The sequence below is a fragment of the Polistes dominula genome, unplaced genomic scaffold (assembly GCF_049000335.1).
Source record: "Polistes dominula isolate Pdom_NZ unplaced genomic scaffold, Pdom_raw_medaka contig_20, whole genome shotgun sequence".
Taxonomy (NCBI): domain Eukaryota; kingdom Metazoa; phylum Arthropoda; class Insecta; order Hymenoptera; family Vespidae; genus Polistes; species Polistes dominula.
In genome coordinates, this window is record NW_028301147.1 from 7,204,221 (window position 1) to 7,220,588 (window position 16,368).

A 16,368-nucleotide genomic window follows, 5' to 3' on the forward strand; every position below is an offset into this window, starting at 1 on the left:
TTATTGTTTTGGTAATTATTAAATTATATAGTTATATTAAAAAGTCATATTTAAAAGACTTTGTATTTTCCGTACAAATTAATTATGTTGGGGACATTGAATGATTCAGTATTGTATAGAGATGTTGCATTGTTTCCTTGTTAAGTGTAATTGTGGAACTTTATGAAGACCTTGTAGTTAGTTTATATATATCAGAGGTTGGTTAAAAATGAACCAGTGTATTTTGCGTTGTTCGGTTATCAACGTTTATAAGGTCTTGTGTACAACATAATTTTTCATTTTTTTCGAGATAGTCAACAAATCATTCATGTCTGATTGGCGAAGTATACCTTCTGAAAATAAGCATAGAGAATTTCTTGAGAAATTCAGTTCTAATTTAATTGATTTTGCGTTTAAAAGCGTATCTCGAAATAATCCTGTCTCAAGATGGAGAGATGCAAATTATTTGCAAGAAATTTTAAATTTTGATTTGTTAGAAGAACCAAAATCACAAAATGATTTATTATTGGCAGCAAATAAGATCTTGAAATATAGCGTTAAAACTGGCCATCCATATTTTATGAATCAACTCTTCTCTGGGTGAGTTTTAATTATGATTCTAATATTATACCTATGACAAAAATGATTATTAATTATTTTATATTTATTTGCGTAGATTAGATCCTTATGGCTTGGCAGGACAATGGTTGACTGATATCCTAAATGCTTCAGTATACACATACGAAGTAGCACCTGTACTAACTTTAATGGAGAAAACCTTGATTAAAAAATTATTGTCTATGTTTTATAAAAATGATAATGGATCTGAATTGGGTGATGGATTGTTTTGTCCAGGTGGATCTTTTGCGAATGGAACGGCTATTAATTTGGGACGATTTTCTTTTAGATGTGAAAACAAGGTAATTATTCTGATTTCATTTATTGCATAAAAGAAATATGTATATTGATATATAAAATTAATCATTTTTTATAAGGATTTGATGGAAAAGCCAATTCTCTTTGCCTCGGAAGATGCTCACTATTCAGTATCAAAATGGGCAAACGTTTGCAATGTAAATGTCGTTTTTGTGAAAACGGATGATTTAGGTCGAATGAGCGTAGATGATTTGAAGACTTCTATTCGACAAGAACAAGAAAAAGGCAGTTCTTTGTTTATGGTCTTCGCCACTGCTGGTAATTATTCTTATACAATAAAAATAAAATTATGTAGTAACTATGTACTATCATCCACTAAATTTTCGAAATCTTAGGAACGACAGTATTAGGAGCTTTCGATCCATTGATCGAAATAGCAGATATTTGTCAGGATTTAAAAATGTGGTTGCACGTCGATGCAGCCTGGGGTGGTGGCTTAATATTCAGTAAAAAGCACAGTGGTCTTTTAAGAGGAATAGAAAGAGCTGATTCTATTTTATTTAATCCTCACAAGTTACTTGCTGTTCCACAACAGTGTTCCTTACTTTTGACAAAGCATAATGATATTCTGACTAAAGCACATTCTAAGGGAGCTACTTATTTGTTTCAAAAGGATAAATTTTACTCTGCAGAGTTAGACCCTGGGGACAAGTATCTACAATGTGGGCGCAGAGCAGATGTTTTGAAATTTTGGTTTATGTGGCAGGCTAAGGTAATTAAATGTTTTGTTTGATGCATATCTATAAATCTTTTTTTATAAAATATATTTTAAATGCTGCTAGTAGTGTCATAAGTGTATATTATGTGAATCATATTCGAGGTATATTTGAAGTATCTTTGTCGATGCGAAGCTAAGACTTACGCATATCAGAGAAGTGCTTCTCTCTTTCCCCGTATTAGATTTTGAATGCAACCACTTATGCAAATATGTAGAAAACTAGCCTTCATAGCACTTTTTTCCCCTGCCTTCTTTTAAGCGTAGATCTTGTACTTTGACATTTAAGCCGTTCTGGTTGAGGCGCACTCCGTTGAAGTAAAAGGCTTGCATGTTCTGTATAAAGTGTTTGCCGGTGTACTTATGCATATATTAATCTCCCCTGTAGGGATTCAGAATTGTCCATACCTTATTCATTCAGTGCCTTTTTAAGATTCCGAAAGAAGTGTCTGAATTTTTCAAAAGTTTAGCCGATAGCGGAGTTTTGGTCAAATAAGTTTTCGAAGTCTTTTCGCAGAAGCTAGTAAGAATCTATTAAACTGGTGAATAACTCGATCAATTTAACTTAATGATAATTGGAATGTAATGCATTGTTTTTTCAAAATATATATTATACTATAATATATATATATATATATATATATATATAATTACTATAGTTGAATACAGGCAAACCTGTTTTTATGCGGAGGATAGGGACCGTATAAAAAAAGTCGCACTTACAAAATACATCAATTATTTACGAAATAAATCAGAAAATGCTTTCAAACAAATTAAATAAATAAATTAGACTTGGAAATATTTTAAAAACATTTAATTTTTCATTGTATACATGGAGAAATTTTTAAAAGTCACATTAAATACTCACTGCTACTCGTAATCCAAAACGCGCATCTTCTTGTGACGAATTGGTTCAATATCGCTTTCGTCGCTTGAAGATACGATTTCAATTAATTTTGGCACCATAAAGTCAATGATTATTTTTTATGACGTCGGTCGATTGGTCAGTTGCTTGTACATGTCACAATAACAAGAAATGCATGATCTTAGCTCTTTTTAAAATTTTAAGCTTCTTTCGGAATTAATATAATATATTTTAAGAAAATGCGTTTTCAATTTTTTAGAAATCTGGATTCCTGCATATATTTTATCGGCTGTAATAGATTCCAGTTCTTCTTGTCCGTCTTCATAATCTATCAAATTATTGATAATGTCACTATTATTGACAATTTCGTTCTCAATCATTTTGTCCAGATCATTTTCGCCGAAAGTATCAAAGCCCTCTCCGCTGATGTTATGTGTAATTTTAGATAATAACGTGGACGCGTTTTCGATTACATTTCGATTAATTACACATTCAGGCCAGATCGCTTTCCAGCACGAATTTAATGTTTGTTGTTTTATTTGACCAATTGGTTTATGCAGTCTAAAATTGAGAACTTTTTCCAAACTTCAGTCAGGCCTAATTCAACGTTCTCTAGTTTTTTTTAGAATGTAGCTAAAAGTTAATTTGACATAATGTTTCTTAAAATTTGCGATTATGCCCTAATCCAATGGTTGTATAAGACTCCATTATCGTCAAAGTGTTCACGTAGTCAGGGTTTATCTACACATGTATATGTATACTGATAGGAAACATTAACCTAGTACCAACGCCGCTGAGATTCATATACGGCATACAAAAAAAATCACACAAAACAAATCGCACAAAAATAGGATTGCATAGAAAAGGACCGCACAAAAACAGGTTTTACTGTATCTGGTATAGTTATTTTAATGCTTTCTTTGATTTTCTTTTAAAAGTGATCTAATTTTATATTATAGAATGTATTTAAATTATGTAAATAATTTATATTATAAAATCTCTTTTTTTTTTCATTTAATTATCAGCTAAATATAAAAGTGAGTTTAGGACTTGAAAAATTATAGGATTAAATTTCATGTATATTCTATTGAATAAGTATATGAAGACAAAACGCATGATTTTTTACTTCTTTTTATATCATTTATTTGAATTTAGTAGAGATTTCAGAATGTGCCTAATACTGGAACTTTGGTCATCTGGGGTAAAATTTTTGAACAGGTTAACAACTTTAGGTATATCTAGGATCGATCATAAACCAGACGAACGAAATTAACGAAGAACTTAAGAAAAGAATCAATCTAAGCAATGCATACTTTTATTAGGTCAATAAATTACTCAGCTCGCGGTTACTGTCTAGGCGCTTAAAAATCAGGATATACAAGACGATCATCCTACCTGTAGTCTTATGATAGCGAAACGTGGTCGCTTACGTTACGAACTTTACGTTACGCTTTACGTTACGGGACGAAAAGAAATTTAAGGTTTTCGGAAACAAAGTTCTTCGTAAAATCTTCGTTGCAAAACGCGATGAGGAATGGAGAAAACTCCATAACGTAGAAGTACATTGACTGTACAACAAAACGGACATAATTAACGTTGTAAAATAACGCCGATTAAGATGGGCTAGTCACGTGACGCGCGTGGGGGGAGGAACGAACGGTAAAATACTGGTCGGTATACCGAACGGAAAAAGACCATTAGATAGACCGAGACGTAGATGGGAAGACAATATTAGAAGGGATCTTAACCCTTTCGCTACTACGAGCGACTATAGTCGCTCTCCATGTGATGCCACTCAGGTACTACGGGCGACTATAGTCGCTTTCCATGTGATGCCGCTGAGATACTACGAGCGGCTATAGTCGCTCCCGCTAAAGATGCGCGTAATTGTATATATGATAAGCGCCTGCAGTTGCTATGCACAGAGTATCTCACTCTAAACATGCCGCATGAGTCTTTCGTTTTGCATCATTTGTTTTTTACGGGCTTCAATAATAAACCAAATGCCTCGATCATCAGTCTTACGACACCGGCTCGAACGTTGCGTGCATCGTGCACTGTTTCGGTGTAGAGCGCCGTACTGCGGGAGTACCGCGGCGGAGATCCGCCCCGTGCTCAGGGACGGGAAAAGCCAGAATGTGGTATTTGCGGCAATGAACTTTCGAGTTTCTAATGCCAATTAATAATAATAATAATAATAATAATAATAATAATAATAATAATAATAATAATAATAATAATAATAATAATAATAATAATAATAATAATAATAATAATAATAATAATAATAATAATAATAATAATAATAATAATAATAATAATAATAATAATAATAATAATAATAATAATAATAATAATAATAATAATAATAATAATAATAATAATAATAATAATAACAATAATAATAATAATAATTTGAATTTAGTTATATTGTGTAGGCAATAAGTCTTATAATGTTACATATTTTAATTTTCTTTTCCTTTGTAAACGATAAGCCTTATATATGATTTCCTGTCCTTTTATATTATTTCTTTCCTTTTACATTTATTTCCTTTCCTTCAATATTTATTTAATTTCCTATTTCCTGTTTGAAGTGCGATCTTTATTTTAGTTAAATAAAACCTTGCGATCTTTCCGATGCGAATTGAGGGTATAAAGGTATCGTTTACTTAAGAGAAACCGTTAGCAATAACATTCAAGACAAAGCGATGCCGACGATAAAAGACTGCCGCTTCCGAAAAGAGTCCTTTTGCGATTTTTTCCGATTTTCATCCCCACCTCTAGTGGTACTGGAGGCCAATAAGATTCATATGTTCCCTGTCCCTCTTTAGAAGGGCGTAGCTTGCTTTTGATATAAATATGTGAAAATAAGTAGAGAAGTTAAAAAGTTAATCTCCGTCTGTATTAAGTTAATCTCTGTCTGTTAAAGTCTTACAATTAGTTAATTTTCGTCTATTTGTTACTCTTCTGTATCAGTCAGTTATCAGTTATAATATATATATATATATAAGGGCACGGTATAGCTCAGTCGGCAGAGCGCTCGACTCCCACCCGGAGTCGCGGGTTCGAGTCCCGATCTCCGACATCGAACGAAAAAGCATGCCTGCTCCGTCGTGGATGAGAGCGTTTGCGCTCTGTGTTTTTACCGGTAAAAGGCTTCGCAAATTGCCACGATGATCTTGGGACGGCGTAGGACTGACTGATCATCCTACCCTGAAGATCTTTTCGATCAAGAAACGTAACTTAGGCAATTATACGTTGAGCATAGCCGGTTGCGAGGTCTGGTCTCTCGAGACCGTAAGCCAAAAATTTTTATTTTTTATATATATATTTTTTTTTAAATCCCACAATTGATGTTTTTTTTATTATTTGTGTATTTTATTAATATAATTTTTTTTACAGGGATCATTGGGCTTTGAAAAACACATTGATCATCTAATGTCACTGTCAGCTTATTTTAAAGACGAAATTGAGAAAAAAGAAAACTTTGAGCTAGTAACACAGCCATGTTTTATCAATGTGTGTTTTTGGTTCATTCCTTCGCACTTGAAAGACAAGCATTCTATATGTAATTACGAGAAAGAATTGAATAAGGTAACAGTTAACTACTTGTTTCATTATAATGAAATTTAGATATTAGTCACTTTGAATTATTTTATTTCTTATGATTAAAACGTATATTAATTATTAATGGCACATATTAAGAGAGTTTAAAATTAAAAATTTAGAATTTACTTTCTTGTTTTATTATGATACTATTTAATAAGTTGTTTTTTGTATTTAAAAATGCTAGGTATTATAACTTACAAATAAGAAAAACAAATTTATTGCTATATAACATACGCATAATTGATTTAATCGGTATATGATCTACAGTAAATATTTCTTATTTAGTTACCTTCAAACGTCAATAAGGAAACTTATTTGTAAGTTAACTGTCGGTCAAGTAGATACCATTACTTATCGATTAATATATATATATGTATATATATTCTAAAAATTTATAAAATAAAAATTTAATTAAAATTATAGTGAAATAAAAAAATATTATTTATAAATTTCTTATTTTTTAGGTAGCTCCTAAGTTGAAGGGGAAAATGGTAAAAAGAGGTAGTTTAATGATCAACTATCAACCATTACGCGAGAAACCAAATTTCTTTCGATTCGTAGTACAAAATTCTGGAACAGATATGCAAGATATTAATTACGTATTAGAAGAGCTCGAAAATCTTGGGGAGTCCTTATGAATTCCAATATGAGGTCATATATATTTAGATATTTTATAATTAGCTTTTTTTTGATTTTTTCTTTATTATATGCACTTACTGCTTTTGGTATATACACTAGATTTGAAATATATTATAGAAACACTTTCTTAAGTTATCTTGATAGATAATTCAAAGACAAAACTTTATTACTTATATATTTATTCATATTCATTTCATATTATATATTTATTCACATATATATATGATTATGATTCTGAATCAGTCTTATACGTCCTGCTAATAGTACATACATTAAATTCGTGATACCAAGGTAAGAGGTCATTTCGTGATTGCGATTGTCCTACAGCCCTAGAGGCCCCACATCGTATGCGAATGAACCGACTAATCCTGATACGACTGACAGCACACAGGGAAGCCATATATCCATACTACTTTGCCTGTACTGATTTTCCATGACTGTACAACATCATGGTAGGTCTCTGAGTGCTCGTAGAAGGAGATTGTGCCAATAAGAAGTAACATTTTTTCATATTCTTTTTTCTTTTCTGTTTTATTCTTGTTTAAAATAATTTTTTCTATTGCAATATAACTCGCTTCAAAATAATCAATTCGCAAGACCCATTTTTCATAATTGCAGTGAACTTCGTGAATCGATTTAATTTACAAGAAACGAAAGAATTCTTTTGGGTCAATTATTCATTTCGATAAACTTTGATGAGTTCCGTTTTAAACGGATTTTATAATATTACTTTCAATTAATTGCTTCATTTTTGTTGTTGGCACGATTTATTAATGCAGTGATGTACCAATTTATATATATATATATATGTATATATATTTGCGACCTCCTTTTTCGGACAAACGTTCTATCCGAATTTCTAATATTTTTTTTTAAATATATTAATAAATTTATTTATAGTAATAATATGATTTTGTTCTTGTTGCAAGTAAAATTCATGAAAGTGTTGTTATATCTCAAATAATATTTATTTGATTCTTTATCAGAATTTAATTTATGCCTAATTGCTTATTTTGACATAGTTGTCTTTTTATTTAAAACGACATTAGAATTATTAGGACAAGTGAAATATTCGAAAGTCGAATCTTTTTCGATTTTCACAAACGATGGATTACTAATTATTTTTAAACTCATACAAATGCGCGTGAATAATTCGGTAATTATAAATGTTAAAGATTAAAAGCATTATTTCTAGTATGGGAAGTACGTGATCATTTAACGAAGATGAAATGGAATACGTTGGCCTCGTTTAGAGATTAATTGTATATAAAACCTTGACACAATTGCCAATTATAAGTAACCCTTATGATTTGCGTTAAAACAGATGTTCCAATTAAATTATCTATCTCATACTACTTTTAATTATACATTTATTATACGATAAAGTTAATTTATGAATAACAAGAAGTAGCAAATATTATTATAAGTCATATTTCCAAAGATTGATAATACTGATTTAACATAGAATAACATTTTTTAATGAAACATTATATTATCTTGGTCAAAATTTATAAAGGATAAGCAAATGTGTAATTAATATTCATAATTTTCGGTTCAGTTATTCGTTTGATCGAATTTTATAAGCAATCAAAATAGAATAAAAGAAAATGATACCTTATCGAATATCGAACTAAATCTATAATAAAATAATAATAATGAAATAGAGTAGCGATAGAAAGGAAAAGAAACATTTCAATTAAAATCATTTGGAAGTCGTGTATATCACATGGCATCGAACCAGTTTGTTACGCTCCTGAGCATAAGCCTCTACTAGGGGTGCTTGCCCTATAGATGAACGTAAGTTGGACAGTAGTCTAGTGCCCTGAAAGACGGCGATAACGTCGGCATACGCGAATAGAAAGTCAAATATTTCGTATAATAGTTTAAATGTCATCGGATATTTACAGACTTGAAACGCAAGATGCGGAAAGTTTCCCGGCTTGCGGATCGCAGGTGCGTCACTTAAATATATTTTTTCTTTTGGTTTACCTCTATCCTGTAAACCTGCGCACATCGTCGACTTTCTAGATCATCGTTAAATGATCTCTTCATCCGAATTTTGTTTTTAGATCAAATTTCAGTAGCTTTGTTAACATATAACAATAATCTTTACTTTTACACGAGAATTTTCGATGAATTTAAAGACCCAGTGTACTAAGATTGGACGGCATCGATCGATTGCAGTTAACTAAAACAGACGCAACCTCGAATTTAATCGTTCTGAAATAATTATAAATAGATTTAATATGCGCGTTAATTTGATATATTAACATTGATTTAAGGACACAAGTATTTTAAATGACGAATTTTGGGATAAAACATTGTCATGAATAAAATAGTGATGATATCCGTTTTTCGTAATACATGTTTGTTTTTATTATTCCTCAAAAATCTTCAATATTTTTACGCATTAATTTATTCTATCTATTTTATAAGGTGCTTCTTCCATTGTAATTTGTAACTATACAAGCAACTTTATTGTCTTTATTCTTATTCATAAATTATATTTAACATAAAGGAATATTTTTACTTGCGGATATTTAAATGTATTTAAAAATAGTTTTATTTTTTTTCTTATGGAATTTTAATAATTATTTCTATTATGTAATACAAATGTATTACGTATCATACTATGTAACGCCATATTAAAATATTTTACAAACTAGTTAAGGAATTAGAAATTGAATAACAAATTTAATAATATTCTGAATTATTCTAAGTGAATACTATATCGTTCTTGATAGGAACTACTTCTGTAATAGTAGCTATCTATATTTCTGAATCGTTATAGTCTTTGCTGAAATGGTCGATGAATGGTAGAAGAATCATAAATCGTTATTAAATTACGGTTAAAATATTTTATTATTTTTTGATTTTTTTTCGTATCTAGATACATAACTGTAAATAAAGATACATAACTAAGTAAACTTTCTGTTTTCCTTATGCATTCGTGTTAAAAATATATTATTATAACTATAATGAAATTTATTGTTAGTCTTGTGCTTAAATGTGGTCATCTTTGCATTTTTCTTGAAGATAATTTAGGATAATGTGATTGTTAACCACATGAATTCATAAATAATGGCAATAGTTATTTTATAAAATGAATTTTAAGGAGCATGTTACGTAACGAATTGAAGATATTACCTTGTTACGTCAGAAGATATAATCGAAATATCTCGTAACATTTCGAATCTTTTAATTCTTTATATTACGCTATATTGTAACTTCACGTGATAACATTACGTGGATTTCTATTATTTTAGTTATTTTCAAGGATCAAATATAATATTTATATGTAGGTATCACGAAAGATTTCGTCAATAAAGTATTAGCTTTTGTTCTTATACATGCAGAGTGTAACATATAAAGTAATTTTTAGAACAATGTTTATCTTTAACGGATAATTGTTTTGGTGAATTTGCACAAATTTTAATAATGTCAGTTATCATTGTCAATATGTATGCTTCGACGTCCTCGGTCTTGTCACTCTAGTAGGAGATGTAATAGCTATTCTGGTAAAACTATTTTCTTTTAACTTTTGTTAAGATTCATAGAAACAAAAAACTTCAAATAAAACGATTAACACACAACTCTTTTTTAAGTACATAGAAACTTTATACATTACATGTACGTGTGTAATTACTTTTCATTTATTGTCTTTGTCCGGCTCGGTTTATATACGGGAGAAAGATTTACGTAGGAAATAATCGTTTCGAAATCATAAATTACATCAAGCCTTTCCTTTTATTTTGTTCTCTTTTTTTCGTTTTTAAATATATTTTTCCTTCCTTTGAACTAAAATCGATGAATAATTTTTAATTAAAATTGGAAATTACTAAAATGGTAAAATAATTTTTCTCTTATCTTCCATCAGGATCTTTGTTATGTGTGTATGTGCGTGTGCGTGTGCGTGAGTGCACGTGTGTATGTATATGTATGTATATGTATAATTAAGATTATTTATTCAAATCGATTTAATACAGATGAAAAGTTTTGTGACGTTGCTTTACCCTTTCTCTTCCCTCTTCTTGCCTCCCCTCCAATTTCGTTTAATAAATACGTGACTTTGCAATGTATTATCTGTATATGTTAGTTCGTTATTCTGTCATTCTCTCCTTGGCTACCATCGACAACCATCGCCGTTGCACCGGTATCCTGCTTTTTTAACTGACCTACTCGTGTTTTCTTTATTTACATTCGTGAACAATCAAACAACCGTTATTGGGTTGGTGTTGATGTTTTTACTGTTGTTATTCCTTGGTTCTGTGGACACACCGGATTTTGTTCTCTTACTTCCTGGCTAACTTGGATGATAGGACATGGACTTCGCGAAGGCCTATCATTATCTCTTCGAGGAGATTGCAGGTGAACGAACACATTAAATATTTTTCTTCTATGTGGGATTCCTTTGTTCGTTAATGGTGTACCCTTTGTTTGAAATATTTTTCGCTTCTATAGATTGATCCGAAATCGGTAGTCTAAGCTTTTTTTCACAATTACTACTCGACGATATAAACAATACATTTGTTTCTAACTTTATTATTTTTCATTAGTTTAGCTAACATAACATATTCGAAGAATATTAAATATTTCGAATGTTTACATTTTGAAGTTATTTTTATAAAATAAATTAATAGAAAATATCTTTATATAAATTTTTTATTTTATTTTAAATAATACGTACATTATGTATGTACAAGTAACATATTAAAAATAAAATAAAAGTCGAATAATTGTTGACCGAAAACAGAGTAAATAATTAATATCTTATTAAGATTTTTCGATTTTTAAATGTTTAATGATAGTAAATGTTTATTTTAGATCCCAGAGTGGCGAATTTACCTTTAATGAAAGATCCCTTCGCTGTGACATTGATCTTGCTTGCTTATCTAGGGTTCGTTCTTCATATCGGACCTCGTTATATGAAAAATCGGAAACCTTACAAACTGAACAGCTTTATGATTCTGTATAACGGTCTGCTAGCAATTGCAAGTGGAGTCACATGTTATGGAGTAAGCAAAGTTATATTTTTTATTTAGGATTATAATACAAGAATAATAATAACAATTTTATCAAAATCAAATATTTAGAATTTTTGGTTTATTTTAGATTTTTGGAAAGAATAGAATTTTTTTAAAGAGATTTCAAAATTATTAATGTTTTCTTAAATATAATTATATATATTTTGTCCTGCAATATTCTTGTAGAGTATTAAAAACGAATACAAATGATCTGCATGACCATATCATTCTGATCATTTATTCTTGAAATATTCACATCTAAATATAATTACTCTGTCCACCTTTAAAATTTCTGTTATTTGTAATAATACAAAAAAATGTTTAATAGAGAACTTGCATGAAGTAGCATAGAGGGGACCGAGCATATCATGACGCTAATTTCTTTAGTAAAGTACAGCGAATATTTCAAGCTTATCTTAAAACCTTAACGACCGCTAGCTTATTAATAGGCTTTTTGTTACCGACACTTACTGAACAAAAATTTATTAGTCAGCTTTTTTTCGCCTATCGTAAACTTAGTAATTGGTTGACATTGCGATAAAGATCATTGTAATTACATGAACTGCGGCTAAACTGTCGATCAAACGTGCATATGCTGTTGGAACTCTAGCGGTCGGTAAAGTGTTAATTTTGTTAGATGAAATGACGTATTTTTTCTTTTTACTGTTTTGCGAAAGCCGGTATTAAAAAATGTATTAAAGATTTGTCAATAGTTAGGTATATTATTATGTCTTACAAATGTCTACAATTATTTGCGTCATACAAAAGTTTTTTATTACCTGTTTATATGCCACATCTTTAAAGTAGCATTCAATGTAAATAGAATTATTGCTGCACCTTGTATATTAAAAGAAATATTTTTTTTTATAGGTACTCACGTCGGGTTACACGACAAATCTTTCCCTTGGATGTGAACCTTATCGTCTTTCTTATGAACCTGAACCTCTTAGGGTAAGTATTATTATATAATTAGTAATAATAATAGTATCGTGATTGAATGGCAAAAGAATGTAAATATTTAATTATATCTATGAATTCACAATACATATCAGATGTCTAGTGACAGTCAAATATTAATAAAACGATCAATTAATTGCAAAGTAGATATGAATTTTTCCATAACAAATTATCGATTGTTAATATTATACTTTATTGATTTATAGATGGTAGATTGGATTTGGTGGATCTTTATAATGAAAATAGTCGAATTAAGCGACACAATTGTTTTTGTTCTTCGAAAGAAATCCAATCAGATTTCTATTCTTCACGTTTATCATCATTCTTCAACGGTTTGTTTCGCATGGATTAATTGTAAATATATTCCAGGTATGTGATATAATTATTATTTTATTTCAAGCCAACATATTTTGTATATTTTATTTACAAATTTATCTATTTAGAAAATTATATTTTTATCGAACATTAATTTGTTCTAATCGAATATATTAACGATCGATCATTATATTTTTTTATATAATCTGTTTATTTACTAATTTTAATAAAAACCCCTATTATACCTCTTTTAACAGTAAGACGAAAATACACAAATAAGTAATTATATTTATTCTCAGGTGGCATGTGGACTTTTATAGTTATTCCAAATTGTATAGTCCATGTAATCATGTACACTTATTATCTATTGGCTGCTTGTGGACCAAAAGTAAGAGAAATTATCAATCCGGTGAAAAAGTATATCACGACACTACAAATGGTATGAGTTTATGTAATATCTTCTTTTATCTTGTTCTTATTAGTTTTTTATTTTCAACAATGTAATGATTTCATAAACGGAAAAACAGATTGTTGTGCTTAATATTTTCGTTTAAAAAAATACGATATTCGATTTTCCGGTTTCAAGATTCTTTGTACTCAACTCTTTTCTATTTCTTTTCTCTTTTTTGTCCACCTCTTTCTTCTCACCTTCTTCTTCTTTTTTTTCTTTTGTATCGGATTCGAAGTTTACGAAAAAGTTAGTATGTTTTTCTTGCTGAATATTGGGCTGGAAGATGCATATATTGCACTTTGTTCTAATACTTAGGCATTGCAACGTGTATTTTCGGCGAAGCAGAAATTGTTGGTGATAAGAGCACTTTACACGCGTTATCTTTCTTCCTATTTTCGAAAAGAATGTCTTATGCGGTTGACTTTATTTTTTTTAACTTTATATCTACCTATAATTTTTTTTTATTGAATTTCATGAATATTTTTATAATATTATACAAGATAGTTTAAAAAAAAAACTAAACAAAAATTAATAAAGTCATATATATTTTATTGTTTTTGTTATTCCTAATTTGCGTTTATATGATTACAGATACAATTCACCGTTATACTGATACATATAGCTCAAGCATTCTTGCCCTCGTGCGATCCAGACAGGAAATATTTTGCATGGATGTATGCTTTACAAGTGATCATAATTTTCTATATGTTTTACCGCTTTTACAAAAAGACTTATACGAAGAAGAAGCTGGAGTGAAAGATTCTTTGTGTTAATTAAAATAATCGAATGAATGAAATATAAAGGGTATTAGAAGTTTCTTGCGTGAGATAATAAATGGATAAATATATTTTGCACATGCGTACGCAATATATATATATATATATATATATATATATATATGTATATCGATTTAAATTTGCGAAATTAAGCTTTTCCATCTTATTTACCTTAAAAAAAAAAATAGGAATCTCTTATATAAAGTAATTTTATATTTTCTTAATGGTACTTGTAATTATTGAAATACTTCTCTCTCTCTCTCTTTTATTTTTTTATTTTATATTATTTCGTCTTCTTATTATACAATGAGACAATATTATTTCGTACATTAGTTTTATTCTTTTAAAAATGTAATGTTCTCTTAAAAAAAATGTAATTGTAGAAAAGTAAGCTTGTACTGATAATAAGTCTTTAAAAAAGAATCGAAAATAATTAATAACATATTCTTCTCTTTTATCGTGTAAAATAATTTATACGAATCATAATAAATATTTTTTCAACAAATATTAGGCTAATAAAGATAGACGAATTGATAATTATATATAATATATATGAATAAAAATATTCTGACACGCGCGATTATGTAAATGCAAAAATATTTGAAAATTCTCAGATATACAGGATGTATTCTGTTGAGGGGAAAGGGGTGATTTTACATGTAAAAAAATTAATACTAAAAAGGAATAACATTGTTTGAAAATTCTTTGAAGTTCGCTTACACTGAACTATCTCTCCAATAACTTATCAAATAAAAACATTTTCTTTCGTTTACATGTTTATATTCGTTGTTATCCTGTAATTTTTGCGTTTTTTTTCTTCAACTATACGACTTATTTCTCTTATGTTTAATCGATCTTTAAGTAAGTTGAATTATGACAATGATACAACAGCAGCAGCTAATTATTATAATCAATGAATTTCAAATCATTATTATTAAACAGAAAGTAATATAATTTTGAGATTAATTAAGTGCGATTCCTTCTACGACTATAATAAATTTTATAATTGTAAGCTATAAAATTTCAAATTTTTAAATATGATTTTTTAAAAATGAGATCTTAGATCTCATCTTTTTCGACTTATTTTGTTATAACTACAATAACTCCCTCCCTCTTCGGCTTTACCTCCCATCTAAATACATTTTGTATATGATGGAGAAACAGACAAGCAACATTATATTATGATTATTAAATGAATAGCTTTTTATTTAAGCGCATGTTCGATGTATTCACTTGTATAATAATTAAAGAAGAAGGGCGCCGGCGGACTATATAGGGCTCTATCATTTTGACACCCTGAAATTAGCATAGCGAAATTAGTGTGTCAGTAGTTTAAGTCGACACGCATGGTTTACCACCGATAAGACTTTATTAACGTGAACGTGCATTTATCGCGACCCTTGAGGTTTCGCGAGTCCCCTCTAAGTTCTTCACCCTTCGTCCTTTTCTTTTCACTCTTCCCTTCAGAATCATCTAAACGCGCTCATGTTTTGACTCCTTTACGTAGACGGTAAATTTCAATTTGCGATAATAAATTCTTTTTGTAATAAATTATGAAATAAAATTTTCAATAAATATTTTTTTATACGTTTTTGAGTCAACGATATTAAACATATTTCTGGATACAGTAACGAAGTATAATCATTATATGAATATACAAGACAGATTGTCTTGTGTAATTAAATAAATAAAACTGCTTTCGTATCAAGTTTCGCGAAGTGTATTTTATTTAAAAATCAAATCAGCATATTGTTATACATTTAAAAGATTGCATATGTTTACTCTAAAATATTGTATAATACTTCTTTTTTTTATTCTTTATAGTATTTGTTAGATATATTTTGTAAAATTGAAAGATCTTATTAATGCTTTCTTCAAATGAAAAATTCGAATGGTTGTGTTAGTAAAATATATTTCGTAAATAATTTAAAACAAATTTTAATGAGTTTTTCAAGGAAAGGAAAAAACTCAATTCACCAGGTTGAATCTATAGTTTAACAAATTAGAGATAAGTAAATACAATTTATAATACGATATATATATCAAACTTTCATCATCATCAAACTTTCATGTGTACTGATTTCTGTCTCTGAATATTTTTT

General features: G+C 29.2%; 2 protein-coding genes across 4 annotated transcripts; both read left to right on the forward strand.

Moving 5' to 3' along the window:
- The first annotated feature begins 136 nt into the window (after positions 1-136).
- On the forward strand, positions 137-9,106 carry LOC107074091 (cysteine sulfinic acid decarboxylase). Its single transcript, XM_015335145.2, has 6 exons — positions 137-579; positions 656-899; positions 975-1,173; positions 1,251-1,627; positions 5,898-6,089; positions 6,569-9,106. Exons 1-6 carry the CDS (start codon positions 308-310, stop codon positions 6,740-6,742), a joined length of 1,458 nt encoding a protein of 485 aa, XP_015190631.1. The 5' UTR covers positions 137-307; the 3' UTR covers positions 6,743-9,106.
- Positions 8,556-15,038, forward strand: LOC107074093 (very long chain fatty acid elongase 1). 3 transcript variants are annotated; one of them, XM_015335150.2, is made up of 7 exons: positions 8,556-8,696; positions 11,063-11,111; positions 11,568-11,758; positions 12,638-12,718; positions 12,931-13,093; positions 13,339-13,478; positions 14,082-15,038. In XM_015335150.2, the coding sequence occupies exons 1-7, from the start codon at positions 8,631-8,633 to the stop codon at positions 14,244-14,246; spliced, it is 855 nt and encodes a 284-aa protein (XP_015190636.1). In that variant the 5' UTR covers positions 8,556-8,630; the 3' UTR covers positions 14,247-15,038. The 3 variants fall into 3 exon arrangements, with proteins under 3 accessions (XP_015190636.1, XP_089033436.1, XP_089033437.1); XM_089177310.1 differs by having other exon boundaries at positions 11,640-11,758; XM_089177311.1 differs by lacking the exon at positions 11,063-11,111 and having other exon boundaries at positions 8,572-8,696.
- The last annotated feature ends 1,330 nt before the right edge of the window (positions 15,039-16,368 follow it).